The sequence below is a fragment of the Choloepus didactylus genome, chromosome 4, assembly GCF_015220235.1.
Source record: "Choloepus didactylus isolate mChoDid1 chromosome 4, mChoDid1.pri, whole genome shotgun sequence".
In the NCBI taxonomy this organism is placed as follows: domain Eukaryota; kingdom Metazoa; phylum Chordata; class Mammalia; order Pilosa; family Megalonychidae; genus Choloepus; species Choloepus didactylus.
This window is the reverse complement of record NC_051310.1, coordinates 165,852,904-165,877,589: the sequence shown is the minus strand read 5'-3', so window position 1 is coordinate 165,877,589 and position 24,686 is coordinate 165,852,904. Positions and strand designations below refer to the sequence as shown.

Genomic DNA, 24,686 nt, shown 5'->3' with positions numbered 1-24,686 from the left:
TCAAAATTAAAAACTTTTTTGCATCAGAGGATGTTATCAAGAAAGTGAAAAGACAACCAGAGAATGGAAGAAAATAGTTGGAAACCATGTAACTGATGAACAGTTAATAACTAGAATATGTAAAGAACTTTTGCAACTCAACAACAAACATCCCAATTAGAAAATGGGTCAAGGACTTGAATAGGTATTTCTCCAAAGAAGATACACAAAAGGATGAGTCACATGTTTCCAGCCTGAATGACTACAGTAGTAGTGGTAGTAGTGTCATGCAGAAAAATATAAAAGAGTGAAGGAACAGGTGTAGAAAAAAAAAAGGTGAGATAAGTTGGAAACATGCTGCATATGGACTACCAGGGATAAGAGGAAAGTTACGAAGATTTGGAAATTATCTACACAGAAATTTTAAGGTAGTTAAATGACCTACCTAAGGGAATGTATAGAAGCAGAGAATTAATGACAACCCTCTAACTTCTTTCTGATAAGGAGCAGTGCTTAACATCTTATTCTTCCTTTTCACTTTAACTGGCAGGAAAACTAGAAGCAATTTGAAGGGCAGCTGTTACAAATTACTAAATTTAAACTTTTAGTCTATATGAACAGTACTTAGCCTTCTGAAGGGGGGCCATATATTCCTTTAAGAATGGTCAAAAGGCCCTCTCCACAAGAAATTGCATGCATGGAGATGGAAGAGAAAAAGAAATTCTCTCTAGAAAAGGAGAAATATCTTGGCTCCCAGAAAACCATAGATAGCCCCTGGAATTGAATAAACTTTTTTATTGTAGCATTTTAGTGATGTTTTATTTGTTTTAAAATATTAAAAATATGTTGTCTTGGAAAGAAGATCCTCATCCGAGTTTAAAAATGTGTGATGCTTCATCTTTCAACTGAGTTATATCAGTTAAGCCTACAATCTCTAGTTTTAAAATAATGAGCTGAAATTATCAAGATGCAGATTTGATTCAAATGTTAATCCAAATATTTATGAATGTGATTCCTTTCACAGCTTCATTTTTCCATATGAATGACATCTGAAACTCATCATTTTATATTGTTATTAGCACTGGTTTCCTTGCTTCAATCTTAAAATGTTAGACTTTATTCCATTTTGAAATGCTCCCTTTTGGCTATCATTATCTTGATAGCAAGATGTTTTCAGTGACTTGATAGCAAGATGTTTCTTAATAGCAAGATGTTTTCAGTGACTAGATTCCTGTGGTATGGATGAATTCTGCTGAACTCACAAGAAGGATATTTATAATTTTTAAAATATAATCTTTGATTTTCCTAAAAACCAGGTTTGCAGTGCCTGGATAACAAGCGGAGTTGTCAGTGACCTAAATGATCTTCGAAGAGTTCATCAGTTGCTTGTTTCATCATTGACAAAAATACAGGCTGGAAAAGAAGCTCTAAGTCACTTATATAATGAAAGTGCATCTACCATGGAGATCTTAGCTGTGCTAAAAGCCTGGGCAGAGGTTAGTACTTCTCAGTTTATAACTGGAATTTTGAAGTTGTTAATAAATACCTTAGGCTATAAACTGAAATCAACTATTTAGAACACATTAAGTCCATTTTTACAGTTAACAAGACTTCTAACATGAGATTTATTTGTGTCAGCTGATGTGTAAGGTGGTTTGGAGCTATGTACTTCACAAAAACATGTTCTTAAACTTAATCCATTCCTGTAGGCATGAACCCATTGTAAGTAGGACCTTTTCATGAGATTACTACAGTTAAAGTTTGGCCCAACCGAATCAGGATGGGTCTTAATCCTGTTGCTGGAGCCCAGGACCAAGGATCCCCAGCAGCCATCCCTAGAACATCAGTCTTTGGGAAGAAAGCATCACTTCGATGAAGTCTTGATTTGGACATCTCTTAGCCTCATTACCCTGAACCTTTAAATTCCCATCATTTAAACCAACCCATTGCATGGTATTTGCTTGACTAGCCAGGGAAACTAAAGCAATAAGTTAGACATGCATTCTTTACTCCTCCCAATTTAAAGCATCAGCAGTAAGTTTTAAAGAGTGCACCATTGTTTGTTACCTGCTGCTGCAAGCAGAAGCAGTCATAAGCCAGAGAGGCTTTATGAATAGCTGGTGGAAATGAACTTTCATTAAAATCTGAATTCTTGGAAATGTGAGTCTGCCTATTTGTCTATCAACTTAACACATTTTTTCCATGTTCTTTCATAGAATGACTTTTGAAAATTAAATAGCAGCACTTTATTTTCTTTCCTAGGAATAGAGAAATCTTATAGGAAAATGCCTCTAATGTTTCATTAAATGTATAGAAAAAAGATTAAAAATACATAAACCAAACTGTAGATATTTGTTCTCTCTGGATATAGAATTATTATTTTTTTAACATTTTCTCTTTTTACTTGCCTAATCAGGAAGAAAGCTGTATCAATTTTTAACTTACTAAAGGAATAGTTAAATATGTACCAAAATAGATAATGGTAGTATAACGAACCCACATATACCCATTGTACAGCTTCAACATTTACCAAACTTGGCCAGTCTTGGTTTGTATATCTTTTTATTTTAATTGTATTTTCATTGAGATGTATTCGCATAACATACAATCATTCAAGGTGTACAATCAGTTGTTCATAGTTGTGCACAGATCACCACAATCAATCTTTGAACATTTTCATTACTCAAAAAAATAAGATAAAAATTAGAGTAAAAAAGAACATCCAAAACATTCCATTCCCCTCCTCCTCCATTGTTCATTTACTTTTTTTTCCACACTCATTCAATTTTTTTTTAACTTTATCAAAAAAAAATTTTTAAATCAATAAAAAATAGCAACATTTCAAACAAAACCAAAACAAAGGAATAAGAAAAAACAACCTAAAAAATTACATTGCTTCCAACATTACCCTACCCCAAGAAAATAGACTATAACCCAACAAAGGAATAAGAAAAACAAATAAGCTAAAATAACTACATTTCTGCATACTGGTTCATACCATACCCCCCAGAAATTAACAAACCATAGTCATTCTTGAGCATTCCCAGAACATTAAGTTCACCCTCCATAACTTATCTATTCTTATTAAATTACTGTTCCCCCTTCACTATTTGCTGTCTATTGCTAGGTCACCTACTTTTACAAAAGTAATACAGTATATATTCCATGTATTGCATAATACTTCCAGAAAGTCTGGGGCACTACTATAGAATCTATAATCAAACATCAAATTGTTGGAAAATGTTTGACTATGGAGGGGTGGAGATAGAAACTATAAATATCCTCACATAAATTCAGTTTTGCCACCAGATTAGTTTGCCACACACATTTTTCAGAGCTCTTTGGATTTTAGAGTTGCGTGTAAAAAGATAGTGCGCGCTATGTATTGAATGCATATATTTATTTCAAATTCATTTAAGTTTAAATAGTTATTTATGTACTATGTGGAATACTTCAACATTCTGAAGTCCTATAAAGCCTCCATGTTAAATTGTTCATGTAAACTTCTATGTAATTCAGTGCTAAGTTTAAAAGAAAATATTTTCAGTATTTTAACTTATTTCAGTTCAGATATAACTGCATGGAGTCATATGCTGAGATGGATTATAAGGACATACCCAGGTCTAGTGAGTCAGTGCCATGATTAATTAGTTATAGCTGTCATGGCTGCCAAGTGGCACTATGGTGTCTAACATTGGAGGCAATAATGTTGGATCTTTCTACCTCAAATTTTTGTGTGAGACTATACATGTATGCCTGCTTGATATCAAAATGCATTTCAAGACTGATATGCTCAAAGGTAAGTCTGCCTCTTCAGGAATAGAAAAATAGTACGGCACCTTTTCAGTGGATGCAAGCTATTCCTATTTGCAAATTAACTTTTAACAGGTCTATATAATCGCTGTAGAAAGACAGAAAAACCACAACCAACCTTTGAAGACTGCCACCTGTCCAGAAGATAGTGTCAGAAATGCATCATATTCACCAGATGGACTGCTTGATTTAGTCAACATAGATCTTGGCACATTAAGTAGACTCTGGCTTGCTGCACTTCAGGATTTTGCTCTCTTAACTTTGCCTTCAGAATTTGCCTCCCAACTTCCTGTCGAAGGTATGGATATAAAATATATGGATACTTCCTAGAGTACCAGTTAATAACTTATATTTTCAAGACTTCTCCTTTAACAAGTGATGTTTATCTGAAACAAGTGATGTTTATTCACAAAATTAGCATGCAAGAGGTAGAGGTGCTTCACATTAGACACCTAGAATTTAATTCACTAAGTTTTAAGGCATGCAACATCTTAATCTCATGAGATAGTGCCAAGTTACTCTTCAAAGGGTCATAACAATTTACACACCCAACGGCAACATGTTGCTATTTCTCCACATCTTCCCAGTATTATTTGTTATCATACTTAATAATTTTTGCTAACCTAGATGGGTGCTAGTATTTTATTGTTTTATTTTTTATGTCCTCAATTGAGCATCTTTTCATAGGTTTTTTAGCTTTTTATTCTTCTTCTTCCATAAATCACCTAAATAAAATCTTTATCCATTTTTTATTTGGTGTTTCTCTTTTTCTTATTGATTTTTAATTCATGATATATTCTTAATATTATTCTTTTTTGGTTGCATATCTTGCAGACATCTTCTCTTGGTCTACAGCTTATCGTTTCTTCCACTTTTTAAAAATTAATGTAATCATTTGTTTATGGTTTGTGTTTTTGCATGTGATACATTTCTTTTTTACTTAGAGATTACAAAGACTTACAAACTTTACAGTTTTGCTTTCTGAATTTTGAATTCTAATCCAGCTGGAATTTGTTTTGTGTGTGTAGAATGGGGATAGTATCTCATTTTATAGCCAGTTACTAATATTTCATTTTATGGGTTGGATATTTGGTAGCTAATCTTATTATTCTCCATGTTCTTCCAAAATGTCTTTACTTTTTCTTATGAATTGTAGGGTTAGCCTATAAAGTTCTATTAGAATTCTGATTGGAATACTACAAAAAGAGATATGTAGAGTGACATGGGACTTTTTAAGAGCTTACAAATGGAAACAAAATGGAAATAAACTCATTTAGTCACAATTTAATAGATATATATCAACATGAGTGAATCTCACAAAACATAATATTCGGTGGAAAAGCAGGTTTAAAAAGGATGGATACAATATAATGCCTTTTAAGTAAACTTTTAAACACACCAATATTAGTACATATTATTTAGGAATGCAAACATCTGTTGTAACAGTGGGAAACTGAACATAGGCATGATTCACCCCAACTTGAGGACAGTGATTACAGAAGGAGGGGCAAGAATTAGGGATGTAACAAACCTGTAGATTCTTTTTAGAAAAAAACAAGATAGATTTAAGAAAATAAGGCAAAAAGTTAATATTAATCTCTGAATGACTGAATGGGTAGCAGAATTTGTGTTGCACTCCCACATATATATAATTTGCTTTAAAATTCTTTATGATTCAGAATAAAACTTTAAGAATTGGACTGCAAGTTTCTTGTAAAATAAAAGATATATCTGGCCCTATGACCCAACAGTTGTGCTCCCAGGAGAAATAAAAACACAGATAACAAAATATTGATAACACAGCAGAATGGATGAATCTCTAAAAATTGTTAAGCAAAAGAGGCAGTCAAGAATGAGTGCAGGATGTCATCCATATGGTGACATAAGACATCTCAAGAAAGTCTGCCCTCAGAATCACCTAAGAAAAGGACAAATCCCACTTCCCTAGAACTCTGGAAGATGACAGAGACAGGAGAAAGGCTCTACAAAGGCTGACTTGAAGAAAAAGAAAGCTAATCTCCAAGAACAGGTAGGAAATTTCTGTCCTGGACACACTAGTTGTTCTGGTTTGCTAAAGTTGCCAAAATGCAAAAGACCAGAAATGGATTGGCTCTTATAATGAGGGGTTATAGTTCACAAGTTTACAGTTCTAAGGCCATGAAAATGTCCAGATTAAGGTATCAAGAGGTAGATACCTTCTCTGAGGAAAAGGCCGATGGCATTGGAAACACCTCTGTCAGCTGGGAAGGCATGTGGCTGGCGTCTGCTGGTCCTTTGCTCCAGGGTTACATTGCTTTCAGGTTCTGATTCCAGTGGCCTTCTCTTTAAGTGTCTGTGAGTTCTCCCTTAGTTTCTCTGGGGCAAACTCTGGGTTTCACCTCTTAGATTAGCAGTGCCAAACATCTGGGTTCAACGACTGTCTCCAAAATGTCTCTGGGCATTTTTTCTCTAAGCATCTCTCAGGACTCCAGTAAACTAATCAAGACCACCCTGAATGGGTGGGGTCACATCTTCATGGAAAAAATCTATCAAAAGATCCCACCTATAATAGGTCTGCCCCCACAAGATTGGAGTAAAAGAACATGGCCTTTCTTGGGATACATAACAGATTCAAACCTGCACACTAGTTCATACCCCTTCCCCTCGTTCAGTCCCACACAGCTTGGGAGTCACACAGAGGCAGCATGGCCTGAGTCCCTCCAGCCACGGATGCAGACTATGGAGCCACTCATAGCAGTGAGTTAGAAACCCATGCATATTCCACACACAGTGATCCATGTCCACAGAAACTCAGGGCAGAACTCAAGCTGCCGAGTGATGCTGTGTGCTGAATATAAAAGGAAACTTTCCTGAAGGGGGAGAGGGATGGGCGGGCGAGGGACCATGGCAGAACTGTTGGCAAGAAGTGCATGCATTCAATCAAGTATGTGTTGACTAGAATACCTAAACACAAAATGGACCTTTCTGGATTGATCCCATCTGACTCCCTGGGGTGGGATACCCTGAGAAGAAACTAGAGGCAGAAAAGCCTCACAGAAATAGAAAAGAAGGAGTGGGGAACTGAACTGCTGTGAAACAAGAGGGGTTCCAGAACTGAACAGTGTAAAGGAAAGGAGGCAATGAATGAGGGAAAAAACTTAAACAAATCATAGGAGCTGATGAAAAAATTCTGCACAAAACCATAGCAGATCAAGATTCCCAGAGAAGGAACAAAGGAAAGAAAGATTTCTCCTGGTGGTGATTCAATTGCACAAATAGTGCAATCTTAAAAATTGTATCGCATATCCAGGGCAAGATATGGATGAAGAAGAGCTGAAGAAATATGAATAGCTACTCCAAGGTCCAGAATAAGTTGGATTAAGTGTCAAATAAGAGACTTAACACAAAGCCAATCAATAACAAAACCCTAGACAAGAGGGAGGAACTGACCTACAGAGTGAACTCATCAAGAGCCCACATGAGCAAAAAATTATGAGTCTCAACAAAATATAGGAACATATGGCTCAGTAATGGGAACAAATGAAAACTTCAGAGGAGACACAGAATTTGAAACAACTAATCAAAGAAGTTCAAACAAATCTAAATCCCTCAAGGAGATGAAGTAAAATATGGATATAAAGCTAAAGGATATTAAGAAGACACTGTGTGAACATGAAGAATCTGAAAGTATAAGAGGAAACATAACAAACTTTATGGGAATGAAAAGCACAAAAATATAGATTTAAAAATACACTAAACGCATACAACAGCAGATTTGAACATCTAGAAGAAAGAATCAGTGAACTAAAAGATAGGACAATAGAAATCATACAGTCAGAAGGATAGATAGAGAAAAGAATAGAAAAAATTGAAGTGTGTCAGGAATTTGAGTGACAGCATGAAGCGCACAAACATACATGTCGTGGATGTCCCAAAAGAAGGAAAAAGGGGCAGAAAGAATATTTGAGGAAATAATGGCCCAAAATTTCCCAACTTGTATGAAAGACATAAGAATATATGTCCAAAAAGCACATAGGCCAAACAATAAATCCTAATAGACCTACTCCAAGATTCCTACTAATCAGAATGTGAAATGCTGAAGATAAAGAGAGAGTTTTAAAAGGAGCAAGAGAAAAGCAGTTCATCACATACAAGGGAGCTTCCATAAGACTTATGTGTCAATTTCTCATCAGAAACCATGGAGGGAAGAAGGAAGTGGTATGATACATTTAAGATACTGAAAAGGAGAAACAGCCAGCCTGAAACTCTTTACCTGGCGAAACTATCCTTCACAAATGAGGGAGAGTTTAAAATATGCACAGATAAACTGAAACTCAGAGAGTTCATTTAAAAAAGACCTGACCTACAAGAATTATTAAAAGGAGTTCTACAGGTTAAAAGGAAAAGACAGAAAAAGAAATGAAGATCTTCAACAAGGGTAACTAAGAGGGTGAATGCAAAAGCCAATAGCACTTCATCTCCAACATGCAACTCTACTCTTTAATTCCTGTAAGAGTTAGAATAAATGGAACAACAGAAAGGAAAAAAAAAAAAAGAATTCGCTGAATAAGAAAAGACCTATTTCCTGATAATGAACTTGAAATATAAATAGGTAAAGGGGGGAGACCTAAGATGGTGGCTAGGTGAGACAGGACAAAAAAACACCTCCATGAAAAATACTAGATAAAAACCAGAAAGTGACCCAGAACACCAGTTTAAGCGATGCACCAGCTGGACAAGGTCTGCTAAAACCACAGGGACCGTGCACTTGGTGAAACCAGGAGTCTGCATTTTGAAATGAGTGAGTAAGCCAGCTGAAAGCCCCACGGCCACACTGCGGTATGGGAAAACCAGGGGTTGGCATTTGGAGACAGACTAGTTCTTTTTAAAAAAAAAAAAAACAACCCAGGAGTGGCTGCAGTTAACAACGGTGAGAACTGCGCAGTGAAGCATGGCAGGAGCGGGCTGTGCCAACCTTTCGGTGTCTGGCGTGGAGGATAGACCGCTGCTGATTCCCTCAGGGCCGGGGGGCAGAGGGGAGAGCCGAAAGGAGAAAGAAACAATGCTACTTGCAGCCGGCAACCCAGCAGGCTGGAGATTCCTGCACGGGGCCATACCCACAGCCCAGAGCCGCGCCAGGAAACCCAGAGTGATGGGGAGTATATCCCACAGCACCGCGCTCACGCCACAATATCGGCCATGGACAGTGGCCTTGGGTGCATACACAGCTAGTTGTACCGGAGCTGGGAAGGCGGAGCTGTGCGAAAAGGGGGGGATTTGAGACGCCCCATTCACCCATCTTTGCATCAGGCTGGGAGCACCCCTGCACGGCCCAGCAGCCTGAGGCTTCCCTTGAGGGATGGCATGCACTTGTGACATAGCACAGCCTTCCCTCAGCAGAGATCCTGGAAGATCACAGCTGAGAAGGGGGGCCCTCTCAGAAAAACCAGGGACACTACATCAATGCTGGCGACTTGTGGGTCAGCGGCAGAGAAAATCTGGGGCAAAACTGAAGTGAAGGCTTAGTCTCTTGCAACAGCCTTGAATCTCCGGGAACACCTGGGAGGTTTGATTATTAAAGCTGCCCTGCCTCCCTAACCACCCAGACACACGACCCATAAGTTGTATTTTTTACAACTTGTAAAGAACCTTATCAAGCAAAGCAAATGCCAAGAGGCCAAAAACAACAGAAAATCTTAAAGCATATGATAAAACCAGATGATATGGAGAACCCAATCCCAAACACCCAAATCAAAATATCGGAAGAGACACAGTACTTGGCGCAATTAATCAAAGGACTACAATCAAAGAATGAGAGCATGGCACAGGATATAAAGAACATGAAGAAGACCCTACAAGAGCATAAAGAAGCAATTGCAAGAGTAAATAAAAAAATAGAAGATGTTACGGAAATTAAAGAAACCATTGGCCAAATTAAAAAGACTCTGGATACTCACAATACAAGATTAGAGGAAGGTGAACAATGACTCAGTGTCCTAGAGGACCACAAAACAGAAAATGAAAGAACAAATGAAAGAATGGAGAAAAAAATCAAAAAAATCAAAATGGATCTCAGGGATATGATAGATAAAATAAAAAATGCAAATTTAAGACTCATTGGTGTCCCAGAAGGGGAAGAGAAGGGTAAAGGCCTAGAAACAGTATTCAAAGAAATTGTTGGGGAAAACTTCCCAAACCTTCTACACAATATAAGTACACAAAGCATAAATGCCCAGCGAACTCCAAATAGAATAAATCCAAATAAACCCACTCCAAGACATATTCTGATCAGACTGTCAAATACTGAAGAGAAGGAGCAAGTTCTGAAAGCAGCAAGAGAAGAGCCATTCACCACATGCAAAGGAGACAACATAAGACTAAGTAATGACTACTTAGCGGCCACCATGGAGGCAAGAAGGCAGTGGCACGACATATTTCAAATTCTGAGAGAGAAAAATTTCCAGCCAAGAATACTTTATCCAGCAAAACTCTCCTTCAAATTTGAAGGAGAGCTTAAATTTTTCACAGACAAACAAATGCTGAGAGATTTTGCCAATAAAAGACCTGCCCTACTTCAGATATTAAAGGGAGCCCTACCGACAGAGAAACAAAGAAAGGAAAGAGAAATAGAGAGAATTTTAACAGACATATATAGAACCTTACATCCCAACTCACCAAGACACACATTTTTCTCTAGTGATCACGAATCTTTCTCCAGAATAGACCATATGCTAGGACATAAAACAAGCCTCAATAAATTAAAAGCAAAACAAAACAAAACAGTTGTATATATTCAAAGCACATTCTCTGACCACAATGGAATACAAATAGAAGTCCATAATTTTTGATTTGTAACTCTACTATTACTTCCTACATGATATAAAATACACAAACTCTAATGACAAATCAGTGGTTTTGGACTCAGTGTAAAATATGTAATTTTTGACAAGAACTATATAAAGGTGGGGAAATGGAGGAATATAGGAACATAGTTTACATGTCCTACTGAAGTTAAGTTGATATCAAAGAAAACCAAGATTGTTATGGATTTAAGAGGTTAAATTTAAGCCCCACAGTGAACACAAAGAAATTATCAGAGAATATGACCATAGAGATGAAAAGTAGAATATGGGTTATGAGAAGTGGGGGAAGAGGCAATGGGGAGTTAAGAAATGAGTGTAGGGTTGCTGTTTGAGGTGAAGGGAAATTTCTAGTAATGGAAAGTGGGAAGGTGATAGCATTACAACATTCTAAATGTGATTAATCCCACTAATGGAATGCTAGGGAGGGGGTGGATGGGAAGATTTAGGCTGTACGTATGTTTCCACAGTTGAAAAAAAAAAAAAAAAAAAAGACAGTCTAAGTAGATGATAATTAAATGCCAAGGATGATCCTGGATGGTATCTGAGGATGGAGGACAGAAGGCTCAAAGGGACACAGTTGAGACATAAGAAAAAAAAAAGGAAATATAGAACATAAGCTTTGTATAAAGGTTGAATTTCTTGAACTTCTTAGCTGCTCTTAATGGGATTGCATAAAAGAATGTTCTTGTTCATGGGAATTGTATATGTGAATTATAGTGTTTGTTCAAGGATGTGTGCAGCTTGCTCTCATTTGTTCAGAAGACAGAGCAATAGATGATGGATGATAGATAGGGTGGGAAGCAGGGAGAGAGGGAAAGAAAGAAACGGTGGTGTGAGAGGATGTTACAGTTGGTGGATCAGGGTATCGGGAGGGGAGTCTGGGTATGCTGGAGTTCTGTGTATGGAGTTTATTGTTTTTGTAACTGTTCCTGTAATTTTGAATTTATTTCAAAATAAAATTTAAAAAATGGTAATCCGGGACAAAAGCAATATAAATAGGGGAGATGGATATGGGAACAGGGAACATGTATATTATTGGAGCTAAATTGGTATCTTTTCAAATTAGTAGGTTATAGATGTAGGTTGTGTAATATAAGCCCCAGGGGAATCACAGAGAAAATATTTTAAAAATATACAGAAACGGAGGCGGGGCAAGATGGCGGACTGGTGAGCTGTATGTTTTAGTTACTCGTCCAGGAAAGTAGGTAGAAAGCAAGGAACTGTGTGGACTGGACACCACAGAGCAATCTGACTTTGGGCATACTTCATACAACACTCATGAAAACGTGAAACTGCTGAGATCAGCGAAATCTGTAAGTTTTTGCGGCCAGGGGACCCGCGCCCCTCCCTGCCAGGCTCAGTCCCGTGGGAGGAGGGGCTGTCAGCTCCGGGAAGGAGAAGGGAGAACTGCAGTGGCAGCCCTTATCAGAAACTCATTCTACTGATCCAAACTCCAACCATAGATAGACTGAGACCAGACACCAGAGAATCTGAGAGCACCCAGCCCAGCAGAGAGGAGACAGGCATAGAAAAAAAACAACACGAAAAACTCCAAAATAAAAGCGGAGGATTTTTGGAGTTCTGGTGAACATAGAAAGGGGAAGGGCAGAGCTCAGGCCCTGAGGCGCATATGCAAATCCCGAAGAAAAGCTCAACTCTCTGCCCTGTGGACCTTTCCTTAATGGCCCTGGTTGCTTTGTCTCTTAGCATTTCAATAACCCATTAGATCTCTGAGGAAGGCCCTTTTTTTTTTTAATCCTTTTTTCTTTTTCTAAAACAATTACTCTAAGAAGCCCAATACAGAAAGCTTCAAAGACTTGCAATTTGGGCAGGTCAAGACAAGAGCAGAACTAAGAGAGCTCTGAGACAAAAGGCAATAATCCAGTGGCTGAGAAAATTCACTAAACACCACAACTTCCCAAGAAAAGGGGGGTGTCCGCTCACAGCCATCATCCTGGTGGACAGGAAACACTCCTGCCCGTCGCCAGCCCCATAGCCCAGACCTGCCCCAGACAACCCAGTGTGACGGAAGTGCTTCAAATAACAGGCACACACCACAAAACTGGGTGTGGACATTAGCCTTCCCTGCAACCTCAGCTGATTGTCCCAGAGTTGGGAAGGTGGAGCAGTGTGAATTAACAAAGCCCCATTCAGCCATCATTTGAGCAGACTGGGAGCCTCCCTACACAGCCCAGCAGCCCAGAACTGCCCTGGGGGGACGGCACTCACCTGTGACATAGCACAGTCATCCCTCAACAGAGGACCTGGGGTGCACAGCCTGGAAGAGGGGCCCACTTGCAAGTCTCAGGAGCCATACACCAATACCAAGGACTTGTGGGTCAGTGGCAGAGACAAACTGTGGCAGGACTGAACTGAAGGATTAGACTATTGCAGCAGCTTTAAAACTCTAGGATCACCAGGGAGATTTGATTGTTAGGGCCACCCCCCCTCCCTGACTGCCCAGAAACACGCCCCATATACAGGGCAGGCAACACCAACTACACACGCAAGCTGGGTACACCAATTGGGCCCCACAAGACTCACTCCCCCACTCACCAAAAAGGCTAAGCAGGGGAGAACTGGCTTGTGGAGAACAGGTGGCTCGTGGACGCCACCTGCTGGTTAGTTAGAGAAAGTGTACTCCACGAAGCTGTAGATCTGATAAATTAGAGATAAGGACTTCAATTGGTCTACAAATCCTAAAAGAACCCTATCAAGTTCAGCAAATGCCACGAGGCCAAAACAACAGAAAATTATAAAGCATATGAAAAAAACAGACGATATGGATAACCCAAGCCCAAGCACCCAAATCAAAAGACCAGAAGAGACACAGCACCTAGAGCAGCTACTCAAGGAACTAAAGATGAACAATGAGACCATAGTATGGGATACAAAGGAAATCAAGAAGACCCTAGAAGAGCATAAAGAAGACATTGCAAGACTAAATAAAAAAATGGATGATCTTATGGCAATTGAAGAAACTGTTGACCAAATTAGAAAGATTCTGGACACTCATAGTGCAAGACTAGAGGAAGTTGAACAACGAATCAGTGACCTGGAAGATGACAGAATGGAAAATGAAAGCATAAAAGAAAGAATGGGGAAAAAAATTGAAAAAATCGAAATGGCACTCAGGGATATGATAGATAATATGAAACGTCCAAATATAAGACTCATTGGTGTCCCAGAAGGGGAAGAAAAGGGTAAAGGTCTAGGAAGAGTATTCAAAGAAATTGTTGGGGAAAACTTCCCAAATCTTCTAAACAACATAAATACACAAATCATAAATGCTCAGCGAACCCCAAATAGAATAAATCCAAATAAACCCACTCCAAGACATATACTGATCACACTGTCAAACACAGAAGAGAAGGAGCAAGTTCTGAAAGCAGCAAGAGAAAAGCAATTCACCACATACAAAGGAAACAGCATAAGACTAAGTAGTGACTACTCAGCAGCCACCATGGAGGCGAGAAGGCAGTGGCACGATATATTTAAAATTCTGAGTGAGAAAAATTTCCAGCCAAGAATACTTTATCCAGCAAAGCTCTCCTTCAAATTTGAGGGAGAGCTTAAATTTTTCACAGACAAACAAATGCTGAGAGAATTTGCTAACAAGAGACCTGCCCTACTGGAGATACTAAAGGAGCCCTACAGACAGAGAAACAAAGAAAGGACAGAGAGACTTGGAGAAAGGTTCAGTACTAAAGAGATTCGGTATGGGTACAATAAAGGATATTAATAGACAGAGGGGAAAAATATGACAAACATAAACCAAAGGATAAGATGGCTGATTCAAGAAATGCCTTCACGGTTATAACGTTGAATGTAAATGGATTAAACTCCCCAATTAAAAGATATAGATTCGCAGAATGGATCAAAAAAAATGAACCATCAATATGTTGCATACAAGAGACTCATCTTAGACACAGGGACACAAAGAAACTGAAAGTGAAAGGATGGAAAAAAATATTTCATGCAAGCTACAGCCAAAAGAAAGCAGGTGTAGCAATATTAATCTCAGATAAAATAGACTTCAAATGCAGGGATGTTTTGAGAGACAAAGAAGGCCACTACATACTAATAAAAGGGGCAATTCAGCAAGAAGAAATAACAATCGTAAATGTCTATGCACCCAATCAAGGTGCCACAAAATACATGAGAGAAACAAGGCAAAACTAAAGGAAGCAATTGATGTTTCCACAATAATTGTGGGAGACTTCAACACATCACTCTCTCCTATAGATAGATCAACCAGACAGAAGACCAGTAAGGAAATTGAAAACCTAAACAATCTGATAAATGAATTAGATTTAACAGACATATACAGGACATTACATCCCAAATCACCAGGATACACATACTTTTCTAGTGCTCATGGAACTTTCTCCAGAATAGATCATATGCTGGGACATAAAACAAGCCTCAATAAATTTAAAAAGATTGAAATTATTCAAAGCACATTCTCTGACCACAATGGAATACAATTAGAAGTCAATAACCATCAGAGACTTAGAAAATTCACAAATACCTGGAGGTTAAACAACACACTCCTAAACAATCAGTGGGTTAAAGAAGAAATAGCAAGAGAAATTGCTAAATACATAGAGACGAATGAAAATGAGAACACAACATACCAAAACCTATGGGATGCAGCAAAAGCAGTGCTAAGGCGGAAATTTATGGCACTAAACGCATATATTAAAAAGGAAGAAAGAGCCAAAATCAAAGAACTAATGGATCAACTGAAGAAGCTAGAAGATGAACAGCAAACCAATCCTAAACCAAGTACAAGAAAAGAAATAACAAGGATTAAAGCAGAAATAAATGACATAGAGAACAAAAAAACAATAGAGAGGATAAATATCACCAAAAGTTGGTTCTTTGAGAAGATCAACAAGATTGACAAGCCCCTAGCTAGACTGACAAAATCAAAAAGAGAGAAGACCCATATAAACAAAATAATGAATGAAAAAGGGGACATAACTGCAGATCCTGAAGAAATTAAAAAAATTATAAGAGGATATTATGAACAACTGTATGGCAACAAACTGGATAATGTAGAAGAAATGGACAATTTCCTGGAAACATATGAACAACCTAGACTGACCAGAGAAGAAAGAGAAGACCTCAACCAACCCATCACAAGCAAAGAGATCCAATCAGTCATCAAAAATCTTCCCACAAATAAATGCCCAGGGCCAGATGGCTTCACAGGGGAATTCTACCAAACTTTCCAGAAAGAACTGACACCAATCATACTCAAACTCTTTCAAAACATTGAAGAAAATGGAACACTACCTAATTCATTTTATGAAGCTAACATCAATCTAATACCAAAACCAGGCAAAGATGCTACAAAAAAGGAAAACTACCGGCCAATCTCCCTAATGAATATAGATGCAAAAATCCTCAACAAAATACTTGCAAATCGAATCCAAAGACACATTAAAAAAATCATACACCATGACCAAGTGGGGTTCATTCCAGGCATGCAAGGATGGTTCAACATAAGAAAATCAATCAATGTATTACAACACATTAACAACTCAAAAGGGAAAAATGAATTGATCATCTCAATAGATGCTGAAAAAGCATTTGACAAAATCCAACATCCCTTTTTGATAAAAACACTTCAAAAGGTAGGAATTGAAGGAAACTTCCTCAACATGATAAAGAGCATATATGAAAAACCCACAGCCAGCATAGTACTCAATGTTGAGAGACTGAAAGCCTTCCCTCTAAGATCAGGAACAAGACAAGGATGCCCGCTGTCACCACTGTTATTCAACATTGTGCTGGAAGTGCTTGCCAGGGCAATCCGGCAAGACAAAGAAATAAAAGGCATCCAAATTGGAAAAGAAGAAGTAAAACTGTCTTTGTTTGCAGATGATATGATCTTATATCTATAAAACCCTGAGAAATCGACAATACAGCTACTAGAGCTAATAAACAAATTTAGCAAAGTAGCGGGATACAAGATTAATGCACATAAGTCAGTAATGTTTCTATATGCTAGAAATGAACAAACTGAAGAGACACTCAAGAAAAAGATACCATTTTCAATAGCAACTAAAAAAATCAAGTACCTAGGAATAAACTTAACCAAAGATGTAAAAGACCTATACAAAGAAAACTACATAACTCTACTAAAAGAAATAGAAGGGGACCTTAAAAGATGGAAAAATATTCCATGTTCATGGATAGGAAGACTAAATATCATTAAGATGTCAATTCTACCCAAACTCATCTACAGAGTCAATGCAATCCCAATCAAAATTCCAACAACCTACTTTGCAGACTTGGAAAAGCTAGTTATCAAATTTATTTGGAAAGAGAAGATGCCTCGAATTGCTAAAGACACTCTAAAAAAGAAAAATGAAGTGGGAGGACTTACACTCCCTGACTTTGAAGCTTATTATAAAGCCACAGTTGCCAAAACAGCATGGTACTGGCACAAAGACAGACATATAGATCAATGGAATCGAATTGAGAATTCAGAGATAGACCCTCAGATCTATGGCCGACTGATCTTTGATAAGGCCCCCAAAGTCACTGAACTGAGTCATAATGGTCTTTTCAACAAATGAGGCTGGGAGAGTTGGATATCCATATCCAAAAGAATGAAAGAGGACCCCTACCTCACCCCCTACACAAAAATTAACTCAAAATGGACCAAAGATCTCAATATAAAAGAAAGTACCATAAAACTCCTAGAAGATAATGTAGGAAAACATCTTCAAGACCTTGTATTAGGCGGCCACTTCCTAGACTTTACACCCAAAGCACAAGCAACAAAAGAGAAAATAGATAAATGGGAACTCCTCAAGCTTAGAAGTTTCTGCACCTCAAAGGAATTTCTCAAAAAGGTAAAGAGGCAGCCAACTCAATGGGAAAACATTTTTGGAAACCATGTATCTGACAAAAGACTGATATCTTGCATGTATAAAGAAATCCTACAACTCAATGACAACAGTACAGACAGCCCAATTATAAAATGGGCAGAAGATATGAAAAGACAGTTCTCTGAAGAGGAAATACAAATGGCCAAGAAACACATGAAAAAATGTTCAGCTTCACTAGCTATTAGAGAGATGCAAATTAAGACCACAATGAGATACCATCTAACACCGGTTAGAATGGCCGCCATTAAACAAACAGGAAACTACAAATGCTGGAGGGGATATGGAGAAATTGGAACTCTTATTCATTGTTGGTGGGACTGTATAATGGTTCAGCCACTCTGGAAGTCAGTCTGGCAGTTCCTTAGAAAACTAGATATAGAGTTACCATTCGATCCAACGATTGCACTTCTCGGTATATACCCGGAAGATCGGAAAGCAGTGACACGAACAGATATCTGCACGCCAATGTTCATAGCAGCATTATTCACAATTGCCAAGAGATGGAAACCACCCAAATGTCCTTCAACAGATGAGTGGATAAATAAAATGTGGTATATACACACGATGGAATACGACGCGGCAGTAAGGAACGATCTCGTGAAACATATGACAACATGGATGAACCTTGAAGACATAATGCTGAGCGAAATAAGCCAGGCACAAAAAGAGAAATATTATATGCTACCACTAATGTGAACTTTGAAAAATGTAAAACAAATGGTTTATAATGTAGAATGTAGGGGAACTAGCAATAGAGAGCAATTAAGGAAGGGGGAACAATAATCCAAGAAGAACAGATAAGCTATTTAACGTTCTGGGGATGCCCAGGAATGACTATGGTCTGTTAATTTCTGATGGATATAGTAGGAACAAGTTCACAGAAATGTTGCTATATTATGTAACTTTCTTGGGGTAAAGTAGGAACATGTTGGAAGTTAAGCAGTTATCTTAGGTTAGTTGTCTTTTTCTTACTCCCTTGTTACGGTCTCTTTGAAATGTTCTTTTATTGTATGTTTTCTTTTTAATTTTTTTTTCATACAGTTGATTTAAAAAAGAAGGGAAAGTTTAAAAAAAAAAAGAAAAACAAGGAAAAAAAAGATGTAGTGCCCCCTTGAGGAGCCTGTGGAGAATGCAGGGGTATTCGCCTACCCCACCTCCATGGTTGCTAACATGACCACAGACATAGGGGACTGGTGGTTTGGTGGGTTGAGCCCTCTACCATAGGTTTTACCCTTGGGAAGACGGTTGCTGCAAAGGAGAGGCTAGGCCTCCCTATGGTTGTGCCTAAGAGCCTCCTCCTGAATGCCTCTTCATTGCTCAGATGTGGCCCTCTCTCTCTGGCTAAGCCAACTTGAAAGGTGAAATCACTGCCCTCCCCCCTACATGGGATCAGACACCCAGGGGAGTGAATCTCCCTGGCAACGTGGAATATGACTCCCGGGGAGCAATGTGGACCTGGCATCGTGGGACGGAGAACATCTTCTTGACCAAAAGGGGGATGTGAAAGGAAATGAAATAAGCTTCAGTGGCAGAGAGATTCCAAAAGGAGCCGAGAGGTCACTCTGGTGGGCACTCTTACGCACACTTTAGACAACCCTTTTTAGGTTCTAAAGAATTGGGGTAGCTGGTGGTGGATACCTGAAACTATCAAACTACAACCCAGAACCCATGAATCTCGAAGACAGTTGTATAAAAATGTAGCTTATGATGGGTGACAATGGGATTGGGAAAGCCATAAGGACCACACTCCACTTTGTCTAGTTTATGGATGGATGAGTAGAAAAATAGGGGAAGGAAACAAACAGACAAAGGTACCCAGTGTTCTTTTTTACTTCAATTGCTCTTTTTCACTCTAATTATTATTCTTGTTATTTTTGTGTGTGTGCTAATGAAGGTGTCAGGGATTGATTTAGGTGATGAATGTACAACTATGTAATGGTACTGTAAACAATCGAAAGTACGATTTGTTTTGTATGACTGTGTGGTATGTGAATATATCTCAATAAAATGAAGATAAAATAAAATACACAGAAACAATTGAGAAAGGGATTGGTTACATATACATCACAAAAGATAAACTATACAGAAAAGGAGGTTGCAAGAAAGTAAAAGAGAGACCAAAAATAAGATATGATATATAAAAGCCAAAGGACAAAATGGCTGAAGTAAATACTGCCTTTACAGTAATAACGCTGAATATTAATGGTTAAATTACCCAGTCAAAAGACACACATTGGCAGAATGGATAAAAAAGCATGATCCAAATATATTTTGTTTGTAAGAGACTCACTTTAGACCTAAGACAGAAATAGGCTGAAAGTGAAAGGATGGAGAAAAATTTTCCATGCAGATAGTAACCAAAAGAGCTGGAGTACCTATACTAATATCGGAAAAAAACAATTTTAAGTCAACAACTGTTATAAGAGGCAAAGGATAATATATATTAATAAAAGGGGCAATCCACCAAGAAGATATAACAATCATAAATATTTTTGCACCTAATCAGGGTGCCCCAAAATACATGAGGCAAACACTGGCAAAACTGAAGGAGAAACAGACATCTCTACAATAATAGTTAGACTTTAACTTTCATCAATAGATAGAACATCTAGCAAAAGAACAATAAGGAAACAGAACTTGAATAATATGATAAATGAACTAGACCTAGAACCTCCCAACAACAACAAAAAGACCAGGAACAGATGGATTTAGAGGTGAATCTAACAATCTTTCCAAGAAGAATTAATACCATTCCTGCTCAAACTCTTAAAAACAATTGAAAAGGAGGGAATACTCCCTAATTCACTCTATGATGCCAACAGTACCCTCTTACCAAAGCCAGATAAAGATACCACAAAAAAGAACTTAAGACTAATATGTCTTACGAATATGTTGCAAAAATTCGTAACCGAATACTAACAATCTAATCCAGCGGCGTATGAAAAGAATTATATACCATGATCAAGTAGGTTTTATCCCAGGTATGCAAGAGTGGTGGTTCAACATGAGAAAAGTAAGTAATGTAATATACCACATTAACAAAAGGAGGGGGAAAAAAACACATGATCATTTCAGTTGATGCCGAAAAGCCTTTTGACAAAATCTAGCAACCTTTCTTGATGAAAACACTTTGAAAAAATAGGAACAGAAGGAAATTTCCTCTACATGATAAAGGGCATATATGAAAAACTCATAGTTAGAATTGTACTCAGTGGCGAAAGACTGAAAACTTTCCCTGTAAGACCTGGAACAAGACAAGGATGCTATGCTGGTTTGTATATATTATGTCTCCCAGAAAAAGCCGTATTCTTTAATGCAATCTTGTGGGGGCAGATGTATTAGTGTTGATTAGGTTGGAATCTTTGGATTAGGCTGTTTCCATGGACATATGACCCACCCAACTGTGAGTGACACGTTTGATTAGGGTGTGACCTCTTGATTGAATGTTTCCATGGAAATGTGGCTCTCCCCATTCAGCACTGGCCTTGATTAGTTTACTGGAGCCCTACATGAGACCTCAGACAGAAGGAGCTTGCTGCTGCAACTTACAGAGACATTTTGAAGACAGCCATTGAACGCAGAGTTTTGCTGATGCTTTTGAGGTACTAGTCCAGAGTCTGCCCCAGGAAGCTGACACAGAGACATTTTGGAGAACGCCATTTTGAAACACAACCTGGGAGCACACAGATGCCAGCCATGTGCCTTCCCAGCTAACAGAGATTTTCCAGATGTCAATGGTCTTTCTCCAGTGAAGGTACCCTGTTATTGATGCCTTACCTTGGACACTTTATGGCCTTAAGGCTAACCTTGTAACCAAATAAATCCCCTTTATAAAAGCCAATCCATTTCTGGTGTTTTGCAAAATGGCAGCATTAGCAAACCAGAACAGATGCTCACTGTCAATCACTATTATTCAACATTGTGCTGGAAATTCTAGCCAGAGCAGTTAAGCAAGAAAAAGAAATAAAAAACATCCAAACTGGAGTGGAAGAAATGAATCTTTCACTATTTGCAGATGACATGATCCTATATAAAGAATGTCCTGAAAAATCTCCAAGAACACTGCTAGAGCTAATAAATGACTTCAACAAAGTGCAGGGGTATAAAATCAGCACCCAAATATTAGTAATGTTACTATACACTAGTATGAGCAATCTGAGGAGGAAATCAAGAAAAAGAATCCGTTTATAATAGCAGCTAAAAGAATCAAACATCTGACAATAAATGTAACCAAGGATGTAAAGGACTTGTACACAGAAAAAGCTACAAAACATTGCCAAAACAAATCGAAGAACACCTAAATAAATGGAAAGACCTTCTGTGTTCATGGAATAGAAGACTAAATATCCGTAAGATGTTAATTCTACCCAAAATGATTTAAAGATTCAACATAATCCCAATCAAAATTGCAACAACCTACTTTGCACAAATGGGGAAACAGATTATCAAATTTATTTAGAAAGGTGAGGGACCTGAAATCATCAAAAATAATTTGTAAAAGAAGAAGGAAGTTGGAAGACTCACACTTCCTGACATTAAAGAATATTAAAAAGCTACAGTGGCTCAGATGGCATGGTACTGGCCCAAGGATAGATATATAGACCAATGGAATTGAATTGAGAGTTCAAAAATAGACCCTCACAACTATAACCAATTGATATTTGACAAGGCTGCAAAGTCCACTCAACTGGGGAAGAATAATCTCTTCAACAATTGGTGCTGGGAGAACTGGATAAGCATAAGCAAAAGAATGAAGGTGAAACCCTATATCACACCATATACAAAAATTAATTCAAAATGAATCAAAGACCTCAATATAAGAACCAGGACTATAAAACTGCTAGAGGAAAATGTAGGGAAACATCTTCAGGATCTTGTGTTAGGCAATGGTTTCTTAGACTTTACACACAAAGCACAAACAATAAAAGAAAAAATAAATAAGTGCAACCTCATAAATATTAAAAACTGTTGAACATCAAAGGACTTTATCATGAATGTAAAAAGGCAACTTACACAAATTTAGAAATATTTGGAAACCACATATCTCATAAGGGCTTAATATTGAGAATATACAAAGAAATCCTACAACTCAAGAACAAAAAGAGTAACAAACCAATTTTTAAAATGGGCAAAAGACTTGAATAGACATTTCTCCAAAGAGGATATACAAATGGCCACAAAGCACATGAAAAGATGCTCAATATCACTAGTTATTAGGAAAATGCACAACGAAATACCATTTCACACCCAACTAGAATGGCTACTATTCAAAAATATATAGAAAATTACAAGTGTGTTGGAGAGGATGGGGAGAAATAGGAATGCTCATTCATTGTTGATGGGAATGTAGGATGGTACAGCTGCTTCGGAAGACAATTTGGCAGTTCTTCAGGAAGCTAAGTATAGAATTACCATATAAGCTGCCAATCCTCCTACTAGGTACATACTGAAAATAAATGAAAGCAGGGACAGATATTTGTACACCATTCTTAGTGGCATTATTCACAGTTGCCAAACAATGGAAGCAACCCAAGTGTCCATCAACTTACAAATGGATAAACAAAATGTGGTATATACATACAAAGGAATATTCACCCATAAAAAGGAATGAAGTCCTCATATGTGTGACAACATCGATCAATCTTGAAAACACTATACTGAGTGAAATAAGCTAGACACAAAAAGAAATATATTGTCTGCCCTCACTTATATGAACTAATTATAATGAGCCAACTCATAGAGTTAGAATCTGGGATATAGGTTACTAGCACTAGGTTGGGGGTAAAGAATGGGGAGTTAGTTCTTGATTTGTACAGAGTGTCTATTTAGGTTGATTGTAAACTTTTGGTAATGGATGATGGCGTTGTTAGCACAAAATTGTGAATATTTAACTGTACTGAATCATATATGCAAATATTGTTAAAAGGGGAAATTTAGGTAGAATATATATTATTAGAATGAAAATTAAAAGATAAAAAACATGGGACTGTAAAACACAGTGAACCATATTAAAAGTAAGCGATGGACTATAATTAATAGTATAAAAATGTTCTTTGGTGAATTATTACAAATGTACCACACTAATGTAAGGTGTAAATAGGACGGTATTATTAACCTAATACCACCTAATGTAAACTATGGATGGTAAGTAATCATACAATTTTAATATTGTTACACCAATTGTAACAAAGATACCACAGTAATGCAAAGTGCCACCAATATGAGAATCATGTATTTTTTACGTGATTTTTCTGTAAACCTACAACTTCTATAATTTAAAAAAAAATTTTTTTGACACACACGAAGCAGCCACATATTAGGATATATAGTTAAAGCTCTGAAAAATACCTTCACTAAGAGAAAACTCAAAAGTCTGAGTTACCAAACTATGAATGATATATATTTCCCTGTCAGTTGCATAAAGGAATGTTTATTGCAAACACTATATCAATAAAATAGTTGAAAGGGAATTAAAAAAAAAAAGCATGAGTGCATTCTATGTATTTCCATTTATATCATGTCCAAGAACAGGCAAAACTAATCTGTGGTAATAAAGTAGCTGCCTTGTAGTATAGGGGACTGACTGGAAAGGAGTGCAAAGGATCTTTTGGAGGAGATGCAAGTGTCTATATCTTGTAATATAGAAGAGACAAAATGTATCAGAAGCTAACCTCTTGTTTTATTCATCCTGAAACTGTTTTCTTCCTTTTTTAATAGGAGGTGCTTTCTACACAGCGGAGACTAGTGAAAATGCAAAACTGCATTATTACAACTCCTGGGCACTTATCCTCCATGCTACAGCATTGTGGCTTACGGGCACAGACTTCACTGCTGACCCACATGAAGGAGCATCTCATCTCTCAAGGCCTGTTACACCAACTTCCATGTGTCAGGATTCATCATCTGGGGCTACAGTGAAATCACCTGAGGATGTCTACACTGATAGATTTCATCTTATTTTAGGTCAGTAAAGTGCTCATAGGGTTATCCTATCCTTCAGTTGTGTTTACTACTTAGAAGCTCTTGGTGACCATCACCTCATTCTTTTTTAGGTGTTGGTGATATTCTTGATTTAACTGAATAAATGTACATACATTTTATAAAATTACAAAATTTTTAAGTCTAGAATCCTGTTATAAGTTGGCTT

General features: G+C 37.6%; 1 protein-coding gene across 5 annotated transcripts in view; it reads left to right on the top strand.

Annotated features, from left to right (window-relative positions):
* HEATR5A (HEAT repeat containing 5A) overlaps positions 1-24,686 on the top strand; it is a 201,071-nt gene that overhangs the window by 139,261 nt on the left and 37,124 nt on the right. For all 5 annotated transcript variants that reach the window (XM_037834752.1, XM_037834754.1, XM_037834753.1 and 2 more), the window contains 3 exons: positions 1,296-1,475; positions 3,868-4,090; positions 24,257-24,502. In XM_037834752.1, the coding sequence (XP_037690680.1) occupies positions 1,296-1,475; positions 3,868-4,090; positions 24,257-24,502 (649 nt within the window). The remainder of the gene's footprint in view (positions 1-1,295; positions 1,476-3,867; positions 4,091-24,256; positions 24,503-24,686) is intronic.